This window comes from Hemiscyllium ocellatum, chromosome 13 (genome assembly GCF_020745735.1).
Source record: "Hemiscyllium ocellatum isolate sHemOce1 chromosome 13, sHemOce1.pat.X.cur, whole genome shotgun sequence".
NCBI classification, from domain to species: Eukaryota; Metazoa; Chordata; class Chondrichthyes; order Orectolobiformes; family Hemiscylliidae; genus Hemiscyllium; species Hemiscyllium ocellatum.
The window spans coordinates 33,651,158-33,664,688 of NC_083413.1; the positions used below are offsets into that span (position 1 = coordinate 33,651,158).

Here is a 13,531-nt window from a genome sequence, read left to right on the forward strand (position 1 = left end):
AAGAAGACACAACAACACCTCTTCTTCCTCAGAAAATTTGGCATGTCCATAAGGACCTTTACCAACTTTTACAGATGCATCATTGAAAGCATATTGTCCAGCTGCATACTGGCCTGTAATGGGAATTGCTCTCCAGGACTGTAAGAAACTAAAAAGGTTGTGTGCACAGCCCAGATCATTATGGAACCCAATCTTCCATCCATGGATTCCATTTACATGGCTCGTTGCCGTGGAAAGACTACTAATATCATCAAAGAGCCATCGCACCCTGGTACTGCTGTTCTACAACCTCTTCTGTCAGGTAGAAGATTCAGAAACTTGAACACACATACACACACACCAGCATGTTCAGGAACAGCTTCTTGATGAGCTTGCTAATGTTGATCTTAGCTAGCACTATGCCCTGTGTAACAGCTTGTATGCCTCGAAATTTTTATTTCACCCTATGATCTATAAGTCCTTGCCTACTATGATCTGCCTGTACTGCTCGCAAACAAAGCTTTCCGTTGTCCTTCCATACACATGACAATAAATAAATCAAATCAATTCAAATGGGACGAGATTAAGTAAGGATAACTGGTCGGCATGGACAAGTTGACTGAGGGGTCTGTTTTCATGCTGTACAGCTCTATGACTCTATGATTCCAAGTGTTTGAAGCAGTAGCTACATTGACAATGGTGAAGTGACTCAGTGACAGGGCTTCAAGAATAGGTCCAAGATGACTAACTGTTATCACCAGTGGTGGAACAAAGGCTAAAAGCATACAAAAAAATCAAGATTGAAAAAAATGAATTGGAGGATTATAAAGCTGGCACAGATTTCAGAAGCTGTGTGCTCAGTTACAGGTAATGGATGAGGAATTTTAATTAAATATGCCCATTAATTTTAAGAGCACAAAGTCAATGAGTGAGGATTGGTGCATAGCCAGATCAGACTGTCGTCCAGGAAAACATACATACATAATTTTGTATTCTGGAGTTGAGAGGAGGTGGAAGATGAGACATGTAAGAAAGCCTTAAATTAGTCAAGTCTGGAGCTGAAAGACATCTTAATCTTTAAATCAAGGTTTTTGAGCTAAGCAAAAGTTAAAACCACTGAGTGTACAAATATATGATTGATGGTATTTACACATTTATTAGGATGAGTTCGATATTCATTTGTACCTCAAGGATCACTGACACTTCCATTTAACAGTCAGAAAATGTGATAAATAATTTAAAAATGCAATAAACAACATTTTTGAATGAAGAAGTAAATAGATGATTACACCAAGTTAAACACATACTTGTTGGATTTGTCCGTGTTTTGTCGCTTCAGATCTGCTATATGGCTTCTGACAGTTTCCAGATCAGTTGCAGTCCTGTCCACTCTGCTTTTTAAGGTTTCAAGCTGTACATATCATCAAAATAAACTTCAGTCAGAAGATCAGCATCACAATAGACATTTTAAAATAAGCCATTAAGATTACAATGGAGAATAGATACTGAAAACGTGAAAAAAATTATTCATGTACTCTTCAAAACTTGGATGATGTGGGCTTGATTCCACTGCAGTTTAGAAGAGTATGGGGTGATGTGATTGTAGTTTATAAGCTTCTGAATAATCTTGACAAGATGGACGTTTCCTGTTGAAGGCGGGCATAAACTGCCCAGTGTTTACCGTGGAGCAAGGCCCACATCGGGAAAACCAGCAGTATCCATTTTAAGCCAGCAGTATCCATTTTAAAGCAAACAGTATTCATTTTAAGACAGCAGCTGCCAGCCCGACCACGTGATCGGGAGAAGGGGACCCAAAGACAGATCCAAATACACACTAGATCAGACACTAGTCAGGACTCCAGGCAATGGTCATGACTCACAGATTGAAACCCACCTTATAATCTCGTCAAGGTCCCAACTGACACACACCCACAACCTGATCATGCAAAACAGTCTTACACAAAAGGATGAACCTAACAGACACTTTGGAAGAAACAAAGGGGGGTGCTAGCCTCCAGCCCTCACGGAGAGACAAGCAGATAGCACCCGGACTCATTCACATAGAGATAAACAGCACACCTTTTGTGTGTGCTGCCGACTCTCCGAGGACGGCAGGAAGCTTGACATTCACACATACTCCAGCCATGAGTACCACCATTCACACTCATTCGTACCCAATCTCCTACATCCTGACTCATGAAGTATATAACTTGTAACATCGCACGGGAAACGTTAGAGCGATCGAGATTCAAACCTCGGTTGGTCTCCACCGGCGTTACATACATCAATAAAGTTACCGATTGTCAAACCGCACTCTGGGCTCGGACTGAGATAATTTCATCCGCGCTAACAATTGGGGGCTTCGTCCTGGTTAACGACGGCTGCTGGATCCCTGCGACGGCACTGGGTGAGTATCTTTACTCTTTTACTTCTCGTGTAAAAGTCTCCCAGTGCCCGCAAGGGACTTCACTGCCGGCCGTTATCTGAACCTGTGAACAGAGTGGGTCCGGCTGTCAGGTAACGACAGAGTACTCTTTAAAAGTGTGTGTGTGTGTGTGCCTGTGTGAGTGATCCTTCGCGGGTGGGCGATTGGGGTCGCGAAGCACTGGTAAAGATGTGCATGAGACTGTTTTGATTTTCGTTTACTGTCATTTATTGTTGATGTGTTCTAGTGACTGATGGACTGAATTTCCCTGGACCGACGACTTTAGGTACGAGACCCCAAAAGATTGACCCCCTGTGTAAAACACCGACAAACAAAGCCTTCCTGGATAACCCCTGCGGTGGGAATTTAGGGGATCCCATTGTACGTTGGGCCCGGTTTTTTTAATTTGGCGCCATTCCTTGAGTCCGCGGTAGGGTCTGGAAGGCCTACGCGCGCGACAAGACGGGAAGTCCTCCAAACCAGCCTGATGAGCGGAGCCTCTGGGCCAAGTTTTCGCCCATTGCCTCCGCATCCTGGGTGGTGGCCTCTGTGGGATTAGCGTGGAGAGGTCTGAGTTCACGTCACCCCCCCCCCACCATGCACACGGGCCCCTGGTTCACGCCCGGGGCCGGCGGGTACACACGGCCGCTGAACTTCAGACGGTGAGAGAAAGACTCATGGGTTTTTTTTTAGGTTGCGCGCCCTGGTACAGGCCCGCGCCTCGCCCTTTTTATTTCATTTTTTTAGTGGTCTGCACTCACGCCGTTTCCCCCCCTTGCACACGGGCCCCTGGTTCACGCCCGGTGTTCGCGGGGCACGCACGGTCGTTGGGTGCTAGGCGGTGAGAGTGAGACTCACAGTAACCCAGGGTCATGCGATCGGGTATAGACACGTTTGTACCTAACCCACACCTGCCTTCATCGACCCGGGGGCTAGGGTCCGATTTCAGGGAGTGGGCTCCCCGACTGGGAGGTGAATAAGTTAGCGCCAGTTACATCTCTTGCACTCCTACGCTGGTAGTTTTGTTATTTCCAAGTCCTCTTTCCATTACGCCCGCTGCGCGCACCGCCCCCCCCAACATGGCTGGCTGCGTGGCCGGCGATTTAGAATGGGGGCCAGAAGGCTCCCTTACTCGTTTCATAGCCGGCGAGAATAAAAAGGTCATCAAGGCTATGCTAGGATCGGGCTGGTGGCCCGCCGATCCGCTGGATGCCCAGCGGGAGTGGTGGGCACGCCAGAAAAGGGATAGATACGAGAAAGTCTGCGTCCTTGTGCTTCAGGCACATGTTAGGCTCGCTAGCAAGGTCCAACTGTACGTGCAAGATAAGCAGAAACAGGCCTCAGAACACCTCGAAGCCCAGGCGCTTGCCAACCGTACAATCCTACCAACATTATCTGAGCCTCCAAGCACCCTACTGTCCACCACCTGGGACTGGGAGGGGCTCGTGGACAACACAGGCCCCCGGGAATCACACGCGAGCCTAGCTCGCGCCGCCCCGGTTACCGTTGAATATATCCCCGGGGGTGGGGAGAGGGGGAGACCAGCGTCCCAAACCCACAATCCCCGCCTTAAAATGACATACGTTTCCTTAACCCCGGGTGATACCATGAAACTCCTGGACAGGCTCCCCACCCTTAACCCCCGCGACAACAATGCTGAATTTTGGCAGCGGCTTAGGGATATGCAGATCTGCCACAACCTCCACAATAGGGACGTGGCCGGTCTGGTCCAGACCAAACTCCCTGAGAACCTGTGGTCCAGGCTCCAACCCGCGCTCCAGAATGGGTCCTGGTGCGCCGACCTCAGCGACAGCCGAGGCGAGCAGGAGGCCGCCCTTGCGGACTTTAAGGCCGATGTCAGCGAGGCTCTCGGCCACACACCGGTCGACTGGAACGCCATTGTGGCCGTCACCCAGAAACCCGGCGAGGGTGCTCAGGAATATGGACTCAGTAAGTTCGAGGCCTTCCAGGCGCATAGCGGGATCGCCGATGCTGACTGGACCGGGGACGGCGACTTCGGAACAGTCTGCCAGTTGGTCCCGGAGGTCTGGGCTACGAACAAGCAGGACTGCAGCCTTGTCCGTTCCCCCCACCGAGCGGATACTCGGCCCTGTACACCCCCTGCACCGACAGTACCCGATCAAACCCGAGGCGCCGCGCGCCACGGAGACCACTGTGGCCAAACTCACCAGCCACGGTGTCTTGAGACCTGTGGTGTCCACCACCAACTCCCCCATATGGCCAGTCCGTAAGCCGGATGGGAGCTATTGGCTCACCATCGATTGTACGGCACTCAACCGGGTCACACCCAAAGAGCACCCCATTGTTGCCAGCCCGTCCACCATCTTTAACGGCCTAGAGCCTTCCCACCGGATCTTTACAGTCCTGGACGTGGCAAACGGCTTCTGGTCCATTCCGGTACACCGTGACTCTCAGGACAAGTTTGCCTTCACGCTGCGAGACAGGCAATACACATGGACCCGGCTGCTACCAGGCTTTCACAACAGCCCCAACATTTTCCACAGGGTCATGAGTCGGACCTTCAAGGAATGCGACCTATCCCCTTTCTCTAGCATCCTCTTACAGTACGTGGACGACCTCCTGATCGCGTCCATGGACGCGCGCTCCCACCTAGGAGCCCTGACTACCGTCCTGCGCACCCTCGCCCGGGCAGGTTTTAAAATCAGCCCCACAAAGGCCCAGATTGGCCTGGCCACAGTCTGATACCTGGGCCACGACATTAGCCAGTGCAGCAAGACCCTGCCTCCCGATCGTAAGTTGGCCATTGCCGACATGCCACAGCTGGACACGATCAGGGGAATCCGCCGCGTTATGGGCCTTTTCAACTACTGCCGCGCCTTCATAGCGCATTTCGCCACCATCGCTGTGCCCATCCAGCGCCTGGTAAAGGGGAGTAGGCCCGGGGCAGAGAGGGTGGAGTGGGGCCCCGAGCAAGACGATGCCTACTCCAAGCTAAAAACCCACCTCCTCAGTGCCCCGGCCGTGCGCCTTCCCGACCTCTCTAAGCCCTTTCATGTCTTTTATAGCCTGGAAGGGGGGTTCTATAGCGCCGTGGTCACCCAACTCTCCGGGGACCGCATGAAGCCTGTAGGGTACTACTCTACTAAGGAGTCCCCGGTCGTGAGGGGGTGCACCGCTGCGTGGCTGCACTTGACTGCGCCGCGTGGGCGGTCCGTGTGCGCGAGCCGGTCACCATGTCCGGTCAGATCATCCTGCACACCGGACACACTATAGTGGAGCTCCTGAATACAGGACGCCTCCGAACTGTCTCCGACGCCCGTAGGGCAACCTGGGAGGCAGTCCTCCTCCCCCGGGACCAGTCCATTAGAATAGTTAGGGACACGGGAACAAACCCCGCGGACGGGATTATAACTGTAGGGGAACCCCACCACTGCAAGGCCGTCATGGATTCGGCTGAGGAGGACTATGTTGCCGATAGTCCTATCTCGGACCCCGACCTGGTCCTATACGTTGACGGCTCACGCCGGTTGGTTGAGGGGTCCTACCGGACAGGTTGGGCAGTGGTCAACGACACCAGGGCCACCTGAGAACAGGGGACATTAGACGGCGATACCTCAGCCCAAGTCGCGGAGCTGGTCGCCCTCACGGCAGCACTCCGCATGGGGACGGGCAAGCGAGTGAATATTTTCACCGACAGCCAGTACGCTTTTGGGGTAGTCCATGACTACATGACAGCATGGAACCGCTGGGGTTTCGTCACGGCCGGCGGCGGCCAGATAAAACACGAGAACACAGTCCGTGACTTAGTGGCGGCAGCGCGCCTTCCCCTGCTCGCGGCCGTTGTAAAAATCAAGGCGCACCAGCGGGCCACCACTGCCGAACAGTTAGGGAACCATTGGGCCGACCAGGCCGCCAAAGTCGCCGCAGGTGCCCCTCTACCCCCCGTACACGCTGCGCCTGTGAATGAAGTCTGGGACGTTAACGTCCTGGACGTCCAGAATGGCGCTCAGCCCGAGGAAAGGGAGGGCTGGAGGGCAAGGGGCGCGATCCCCGATTCCGATGGGGTATGGCGCCGCGACGGCAAGGTAGTGGCTCCCGCAGCCATCAGAACAACCCTGACACAACTACATCACGAGCCTGACCACACGGGCCGGGAGGGGACCCTCGCAAGGCTGCAGACCGACTGTTGGTGGCCCGGACTTGGCCGCGACGTGGCCATGCATTGCTGCCGGTGCATTGTCTGCGCCCAACATAACCCAGGGAGGCCCTTGCGCATTCCTCTGGCCCAAGAACCATGGCCCAAGGGGGGTCCTGGGAGAACCTCCAGGTCGGCTTTACAGGACCCTTGCCCACCAGCCGCGGCAAGAAGTACTGCCTGGTCATAGTCGACCACTTCACGCGCTGGGTAGAGGCTTTCCCGACACGGGACTGCACATCAGCCACTGTGGCCAGAATCCTGGCATTCGACATCTTTCCACGATGGGGGTTCCCCCTCCAGATTGACTCAGACCAGGGAACACATTTCAAGGGACGCGCGATGAAACTGGCCTGCCGCATCCTGAGTATCATGTCCCCTTCCACCCCCAGAGTTCGGACATGGTTGAACGCATGAACCGGACCCTCAAAGTGGCGATCGCAAAAGCGATCGCCGAGACTGGTCAGGGCTGGGTGGACGTCCTGCCCTGCATTCTGATGCGCCTCAGAGCCACCCCGGGCCGTTCCACTGTCCTTACTCCCATCGAACTCATGACGGGCAGGGCCATGCGACTACCCGAGACCGTCATCGAAGGGGGTGAGGACATGGCCCCACTTAGGGATTGGATGGCCCATTACATCAGACAGCTAGACGCGCAGCTGCGGGCCCTCAGACAGACCGCCCGCGATCAACAGGACATCAGGTACCTAACGAAACAGCAGCAACAACCGCCTCCCCAACCCCTCCCGGGCGTTGGAGACAAAGTCCTGGTCCGGGCCGCCCCCGACCGGCCCGGCTTCGCCCCTCGGTGGCTGGGCCACACGAGATCATCCTCACCAGCGACACCTGCACCTGCATCGATATGAAGGGGAAGGGCAGGTAGAAACATTGGTCCCAACTTAAACCTTTCCCCCAGGGCCCGACTGGACGGACGACAAAGACTTAGACTGTGGTCCCCGGCCCTAACCACACGGGGCCAATGCGTGGAGTGGCTGGAACATCGGCCCAGCCACCTGACTGGCAGCCACACTGACTTATCCCCCCCCCGTTCCCTGACCGGGAATCGCCCCCTCACCCGCACTCCCCCGACACGCCTGATGGGATTTTAACACTTTCTCCCCTTACAGCAACAGTGGTGGACCGGTCCGGGAGTGGGGGCGGGGGCGCCGCAGAACACATGTACGTTTACTAATCGTACACCCTGACGAGGGTGTCTCTGTCTCCCTTTCTCTTTTTTTCACAGATCATGTTTCACCGGTGCACCGTCCTCCACATCCTCCTCTTATACCCTCTTCCTCCGGAGCTCCAGACAACTTCTACCGCCATGGCGTTGCCTTCAACTCATCCAGTGCCATCTGCATCCCTGCGAGGGATAAGCCTGACGAGGTCAACACATTTTTCAACGCCTGGCTGGAGGTCCTCCCGGACATACAGACAACTGCCTACTCTGCACATCGGAGCGCGACCCACGACCAACCTGCCTACGACGTGCAGAGGCTATGGACCTGGGGGGTGCATGTTCGGAACGATGTGCGTTATGCCAGACGACCTCGCCTCGGCCCCGCCCTTCGGGGCGTTCGCGATACGGGATCTGTCTGTTTACGGTTACTATGAGCCGACCAATGCCCCCGTGATTTCTCTATATTTGTGTTTCTCATCCCCCCCAACCACACCACCAACAACCACGACTCCCAAGTTACTACCGTGCTCCTCTCTGAGGCCGGGGCTCGCGGGGGGACTGGTATTATGGGAGGAGGGGGAAGTCCTTTATGATAACGTCTGATACGAGGTCATGCCCGTGCTGGTCAATATATCGGGCATCCGGGTACCGGAATATTGCACAGCACAGGTACGCAGCCTATACACCATGATGGGAACAGAGGTGATAGAGAGGGCTATAGATGCCATGGGGGCAACCCACTATTGAACCGACATACACAACACACAACGACGCAGACGGGACATTATCAGAGATGCCCTCACAGGACTCAACACAGGAACATCCGTGGTAAACTCCCTAGATATCCAGGGCCTTAACGAGAAAGTCGAACAGCTAAAAGGGGTGATGAGAGACCTGTTAGCAAGATCCCTCACACACCAGGCAGAACAAGCATTTCTGGGGGAAGAGGGAGCACACATTCAGCTCGACGGCATTGCAGTCCTGGAGACACATGCCCACACCATCAACCACCTTACTGAACGGGAAAGGGAGAACACGGCTCACATTCAGGAGGGGCAGCTGTGCCATGCGTATGGCCTGTGGATGGTAGCCCAGATCCGACACAACCTGGATCAGATACAAAGGGGGGAGGTGCCCGACCGGATCGATAGCACCAAACTGGCCTCACTCGCAGGACGCTCCGGGCCGCTTGATAGCCGGACCCTGGAGGGAATGACCCGGGTGTACGCGGTGATTCCCGACTGTGAGGTCAGTGAGGCAACGGGAGTCGGGATGGTCCTCCTGATCCCAGTGGTCACCCCGGGGTCTGGGCCATTTCCCCTGTTCCCGATTCCCCAGCACGAGTTCTGCTTTACCCCTAGGCTCCCAGTGACGATTGGACAAGCCCATATCTCGGAGGTCCGACGCCGGGACCCCGAGTCTATACAGGCCACCGACAAATTCAGGAACACCCTTAGGGAGTACCAGGAGCCCAAACAAGCCCCCATCCCGCATTTGGCCGAGGTCTTGCGAGAACTTAGGACCCGGTGGGACACTCAGTAAAACTATACCATCAATTACAAGCCCATATCAAAGACCTAGAGGAGGATGCAGAGACAGGTCTGCAGACCCAGGACTGGGCCCAGAGGGTTTGGAACTGGGGACTATACGTCAACATACACCCCTGGGTCAGAATCATCTCCCATGCCATCGTGGGGGTACAGTTACTGCTAGCTCTAGCCTGGCTCCTGGTGGCATGTCACTCATGCTGCCAGCATAAAAAACGAAAGGCCATGCTCCACGCCATAGACTCCTGGCGAGTAATCAGACACCACGAGCTCACAGGGCTCGAACTAATGTAACCATCTCCCGGGACTGCAGCATGATGGCCGACGGAATGTACCGGGCGGGGTAGCAGCTTCTAAGATGTCGGCTTCGGGGGTGTGGACGTGGCCAACCCCTTGCCGAAAGGTGGGACTGAAGGCGGGCATAAACTGCCCCGTGTTTACCGTGGAGCAAGGCCCACATCGGGAAAACCAGCAGTATCCATTTTAAGCTAGCAGTATCCATTTTAAAGCAAACAGTATTCATTTTAAGAGAGCAGCTGCCAGCCCGACCATGTGATCGGGAGAAGGGGACCCAAAGACAGATCCAAATACACACCAGACCAGACACTAGTCAGGACTCCAGACAATGGTCATGACTCACAGATCGAAACCCACCTTATAATCTCGTCAAGGTCCCAACTGACACACACCCATAACCTGATCATGCAAAACAGTGTATTTCAAAGCACCATGTGTTGTTGTTGTTCATATTGATGTTTCACTGTCTCAGGCAAAAGTGAGAGAAGTAGAGCATGAACCTTGTTGAGAAGTGGAGGCAGTAACAGAAATAGACTGAGCGTGAAGTGTCAGAGAGAAGATGGTGACACTTTCACTGGCAGAATGAGGGAGGTCATTGACCTTCATGCTATATTGTTGTGCAATCTTCCAGATCGCTGAGACTTCACTGACCTGGATGGCAACCTCGAATCAGACTGGCATAATATTCTTTACTGCCAGTCCTGGGAGATGAGGATATTCATCAGGACCTCCAGGTCCCCGACCAGAAAGTAGGGTGCCAATTTCCCCTTGTCTACGATGTTAGGAACCATGTAGGACAGCTCTGGACTGATAAGTTTCTATCTGGCAGAACAGTAGTCTTCTAAAGATGCTGCCACCGCCAAAATATCGCAACAGTGGTAAGTTGTTAAGAGCATGGCGATTAGTAGATTGGGGTTAGAGTCAGGCGAGAGAGGTACCATTGGGGAAGGGTAGGTAGTTTACGAGGTGGGTTTAGCCAGATGTGGAGAGAGGTCTCAGTAGGCCTCATGGAGAGAAACTTGATGAAATTGACACCTGGCCATAAAAATAAAGATTTGGCCCTGTATTATTTTGACAGCACAAATGCACTTTTACATTATATGTGTTCTGCCCCCTTAAGTAGATGTATCATAAGACCATAAGACATAGGAGTGGAAGTAAGGCCATTTGGTCCATCGAGTCCACTCCGCCATTCAATCATGGCTGATGGGCATTTCAACTCCACTTACCCGTATTCTCCCCGTAGCCCTTAATTCCTCATGACATCAAGAATCTATCAATCTCTGCCTTGAAGACATTTAGCATCCTGGCCTGCACTGCACTCTGCGGCAATGAATTCTACAGGCCCACCACTCTTTGGCTGAAGAAATGTCTCTGCATTTCTGTTCTGAATTGACCCCCTCTAATTTTAAGGCTGTGTCCACAGGTCCTAGTCTCCTCGCCTAACGGAAAAAATTTCCTGGCGTCCACTCTTTCCAAGCCATGTATTATCTTGTAAGTTTCTATTAAGTCTCCCCTTAATCTTCTAAACTCCAGTGAATACAATCCCAGGATCCTCTGCCGTTCCTCGTATGTTGGACCAACCATTCCAGGGATCATCCATGTGAATCTCCGCTGGACACGCTCCAGTGCCAGTATATCCTTCCTGAGGTGTGGGAACCAAAACTGGACACAGTACTCCAAATGGGGCCTAACCAGAGCTTTATAAAGTCTCAGTAGCATAACAGTGCTTTTATATTCCAACCCTCTTGATATAAATGACAACATTGCATTCGCTTTCTTAATCACGGACTCAACCTGCATGTTTACCTTTAGAGAATCCTCGGCCAGCACTCCCAGATCCCTTTGTACTTTGGCTTTATGAATTTTCTCACCGTTTAGAAAGTAGTCTATGCTTTTATTCTTTTTGCCAAAGTGCAAGACCTCGCATTTGCTCACGTTGAATTCCATCAGCCATTTGCTGGACCACTCTCCCAAACTGTCTAGATCCTTCTGCAGCCTCTCCACTTCCTCAGTACTACCTGCCTGTCCACCTAACTTCGTATCATCGGCAAACTTCGCTAGAAAGCCTCCAGTCCCTTCTTCCAGATCATTAATATATAATGCGAACAGCTGTGGCCCCAACACTGAACCCTGCGGGACACCGCCTGTCACTGGCTGCCATTCTGAAAAAGTATCCACCTGCCTTAACCTAATGCTAAGTCAGAGAAGATCCAAGCACCAGTCTGGCCCATTCTGTTGCCCTCTGCCATTAAAGTAGTTGATGGATGGCCTGTGCAAAATTGTTCTATAGAAACTCCAAAAATCAGCTGGACTTGCCATATATGTGCTCAGCATAATTTCTAACTCTTCTGCCACAGTTACTGTAGTATGGCATCAGAAGCATACAAGACTTTTAGCATCATAATTTTCTCAATATACCTCTTTTGTCCAAACAAGATATATTTTAACTAATCAGACAGCTCCTTTTAGCCAGAATGAAGAAGTTTGCTCATTCCATAAATAGAAACTTTGAAAATGCAGCTTTTTATATTAAATTCACATCTTGGTCTGAGGTTTTTCGCTTGTAATTGTAAAATAATACGTAATTACCTCACTTTGTAGTTGAAGCCGATTTGTTTCATGCCCTTGATACTCTAATCGAAGTTTAGCCGAGAGACGTTCATTTATAGAAATCTTTTTTTCAAATTCTTTATTGTTTTCGGTTTCATTCTTGAGAAATTGGATTTTCTCATTGATAGCTGCTTCTTTATCTCGTATTTCTTGCTTCACCTCTGCTAACGACTGTTAAAAATAATTTTGTTTAGTGTTATGCAATCATCAATATGTTTTCTAACTAAGCTCAAATCAGTATTATGCAGAGATTTGTTTCTGATATTTTTGATGCTCATGCAATTAAATGAAATTACAGTCAGAGGAACTAACTAGAGAGTTGAGACTGTTCCATCTTACTGAGAGTGGGCTGAACTATTCCTTTGACTATAATGAAGGTTCAGCTGAAAGTGATGAAGTGTTTTTTTGAGGAAGCTCATAATGAAAGTTAAAAGTAAAAACATAATTTTACATAATTGTAGAAGAACAGATCTTTTTAACTCACATTTTAAAGGAGATAAGTACATCAATATGATACTCGCCATTGGAAAAATATAATGAACAAAGATTTGCTTTATGAATTTTAGATAGAATTGCAAATGCATCAGTTATCAATGGCTTTATAGACATATTGCTGCATTTATTTCATAGGATGCAATGAAAAAAAGGGAACAATATATAGGGGAACCTCGATTATCTGAATACCAATTATCAGAAAATCAGATTATCCCAAGTAGATATCAAGGTGCTGATAGAAATATTACATCAAAGACGTGTTTCCAACAGTGATTGCATCTTCTGTTAGTGATTAAACAGACACCGTCTCCAAATGACTGACCTCCCGCCCTCTCTCTTTCCCCACACTTTCCCTGGAGTTCTACAGAGGGGTGTAACCTAACCTCCCCCCCATACCCTCCCCCCCTCACTTCCCAGGAATAATCTCTCCAACAATGTCCTGTGCAGGTCAAATGTGGAACCTGTCAAAACTTTGCAGTAAAAACTTGTGTGTGTGACTGTGTCTGTGTGCTATTTGGAGAATTATCCCACAAAAGCAAATGCAGCAGTCTTGTTGTTGGTGTGCAGTCCGGATGCCCCGGAGAGGGGGGTGGGGTGGTGGGGGTCTGTGTTGGCGGGCTTGCACACTTTGTGCTGGGGGGCAGGCATGGACCGGGTCGGGGGGCGGGCAGCGTGGTTGGATTGGGTTGGGGGCGAGGTTGGACCGGTTTGGGGGTGGGGCGGTGTTGGATGGGGTTTGGGGGCAGGGCGGGCAGTGTTGGACAGTGTTGGGCGGGGTTGGGGGGGCGGTGTTGGACGGGGTTTGGGGGAGGGGTGGG

The 13,531-nt window shown here is 51.6% G+C and overlaps 1 protein-coding gene across 1 annotated transcript in view; it reads right to left on the minus strand.

Annotated features, from left to right (window-relative positions):
- The window catches only part of ccdc39 (coiled-coil domain containing 39), a 138,090-nt gene that overhangs the window by 98,111 nt on the left and 26,448 nt on the right, over positions 1–13,531 (minus strand). Inside the window, exons 7-8 of the mRNA XM_060834446.1 lie at positions 12,198–12,389; positions 1,287–1,390 (exon numbers count right to left, since the gene is read on the minus strand). Coding sequence (XP_060690429.1) covers positions 1,287–1,390; positions 12,198–12,389 — 296 coding nt within the window. The remainder of the gene's footprint in view (positions 1–1,286; positions 1,391–12,197; positions 12,390–13,531) is intronic.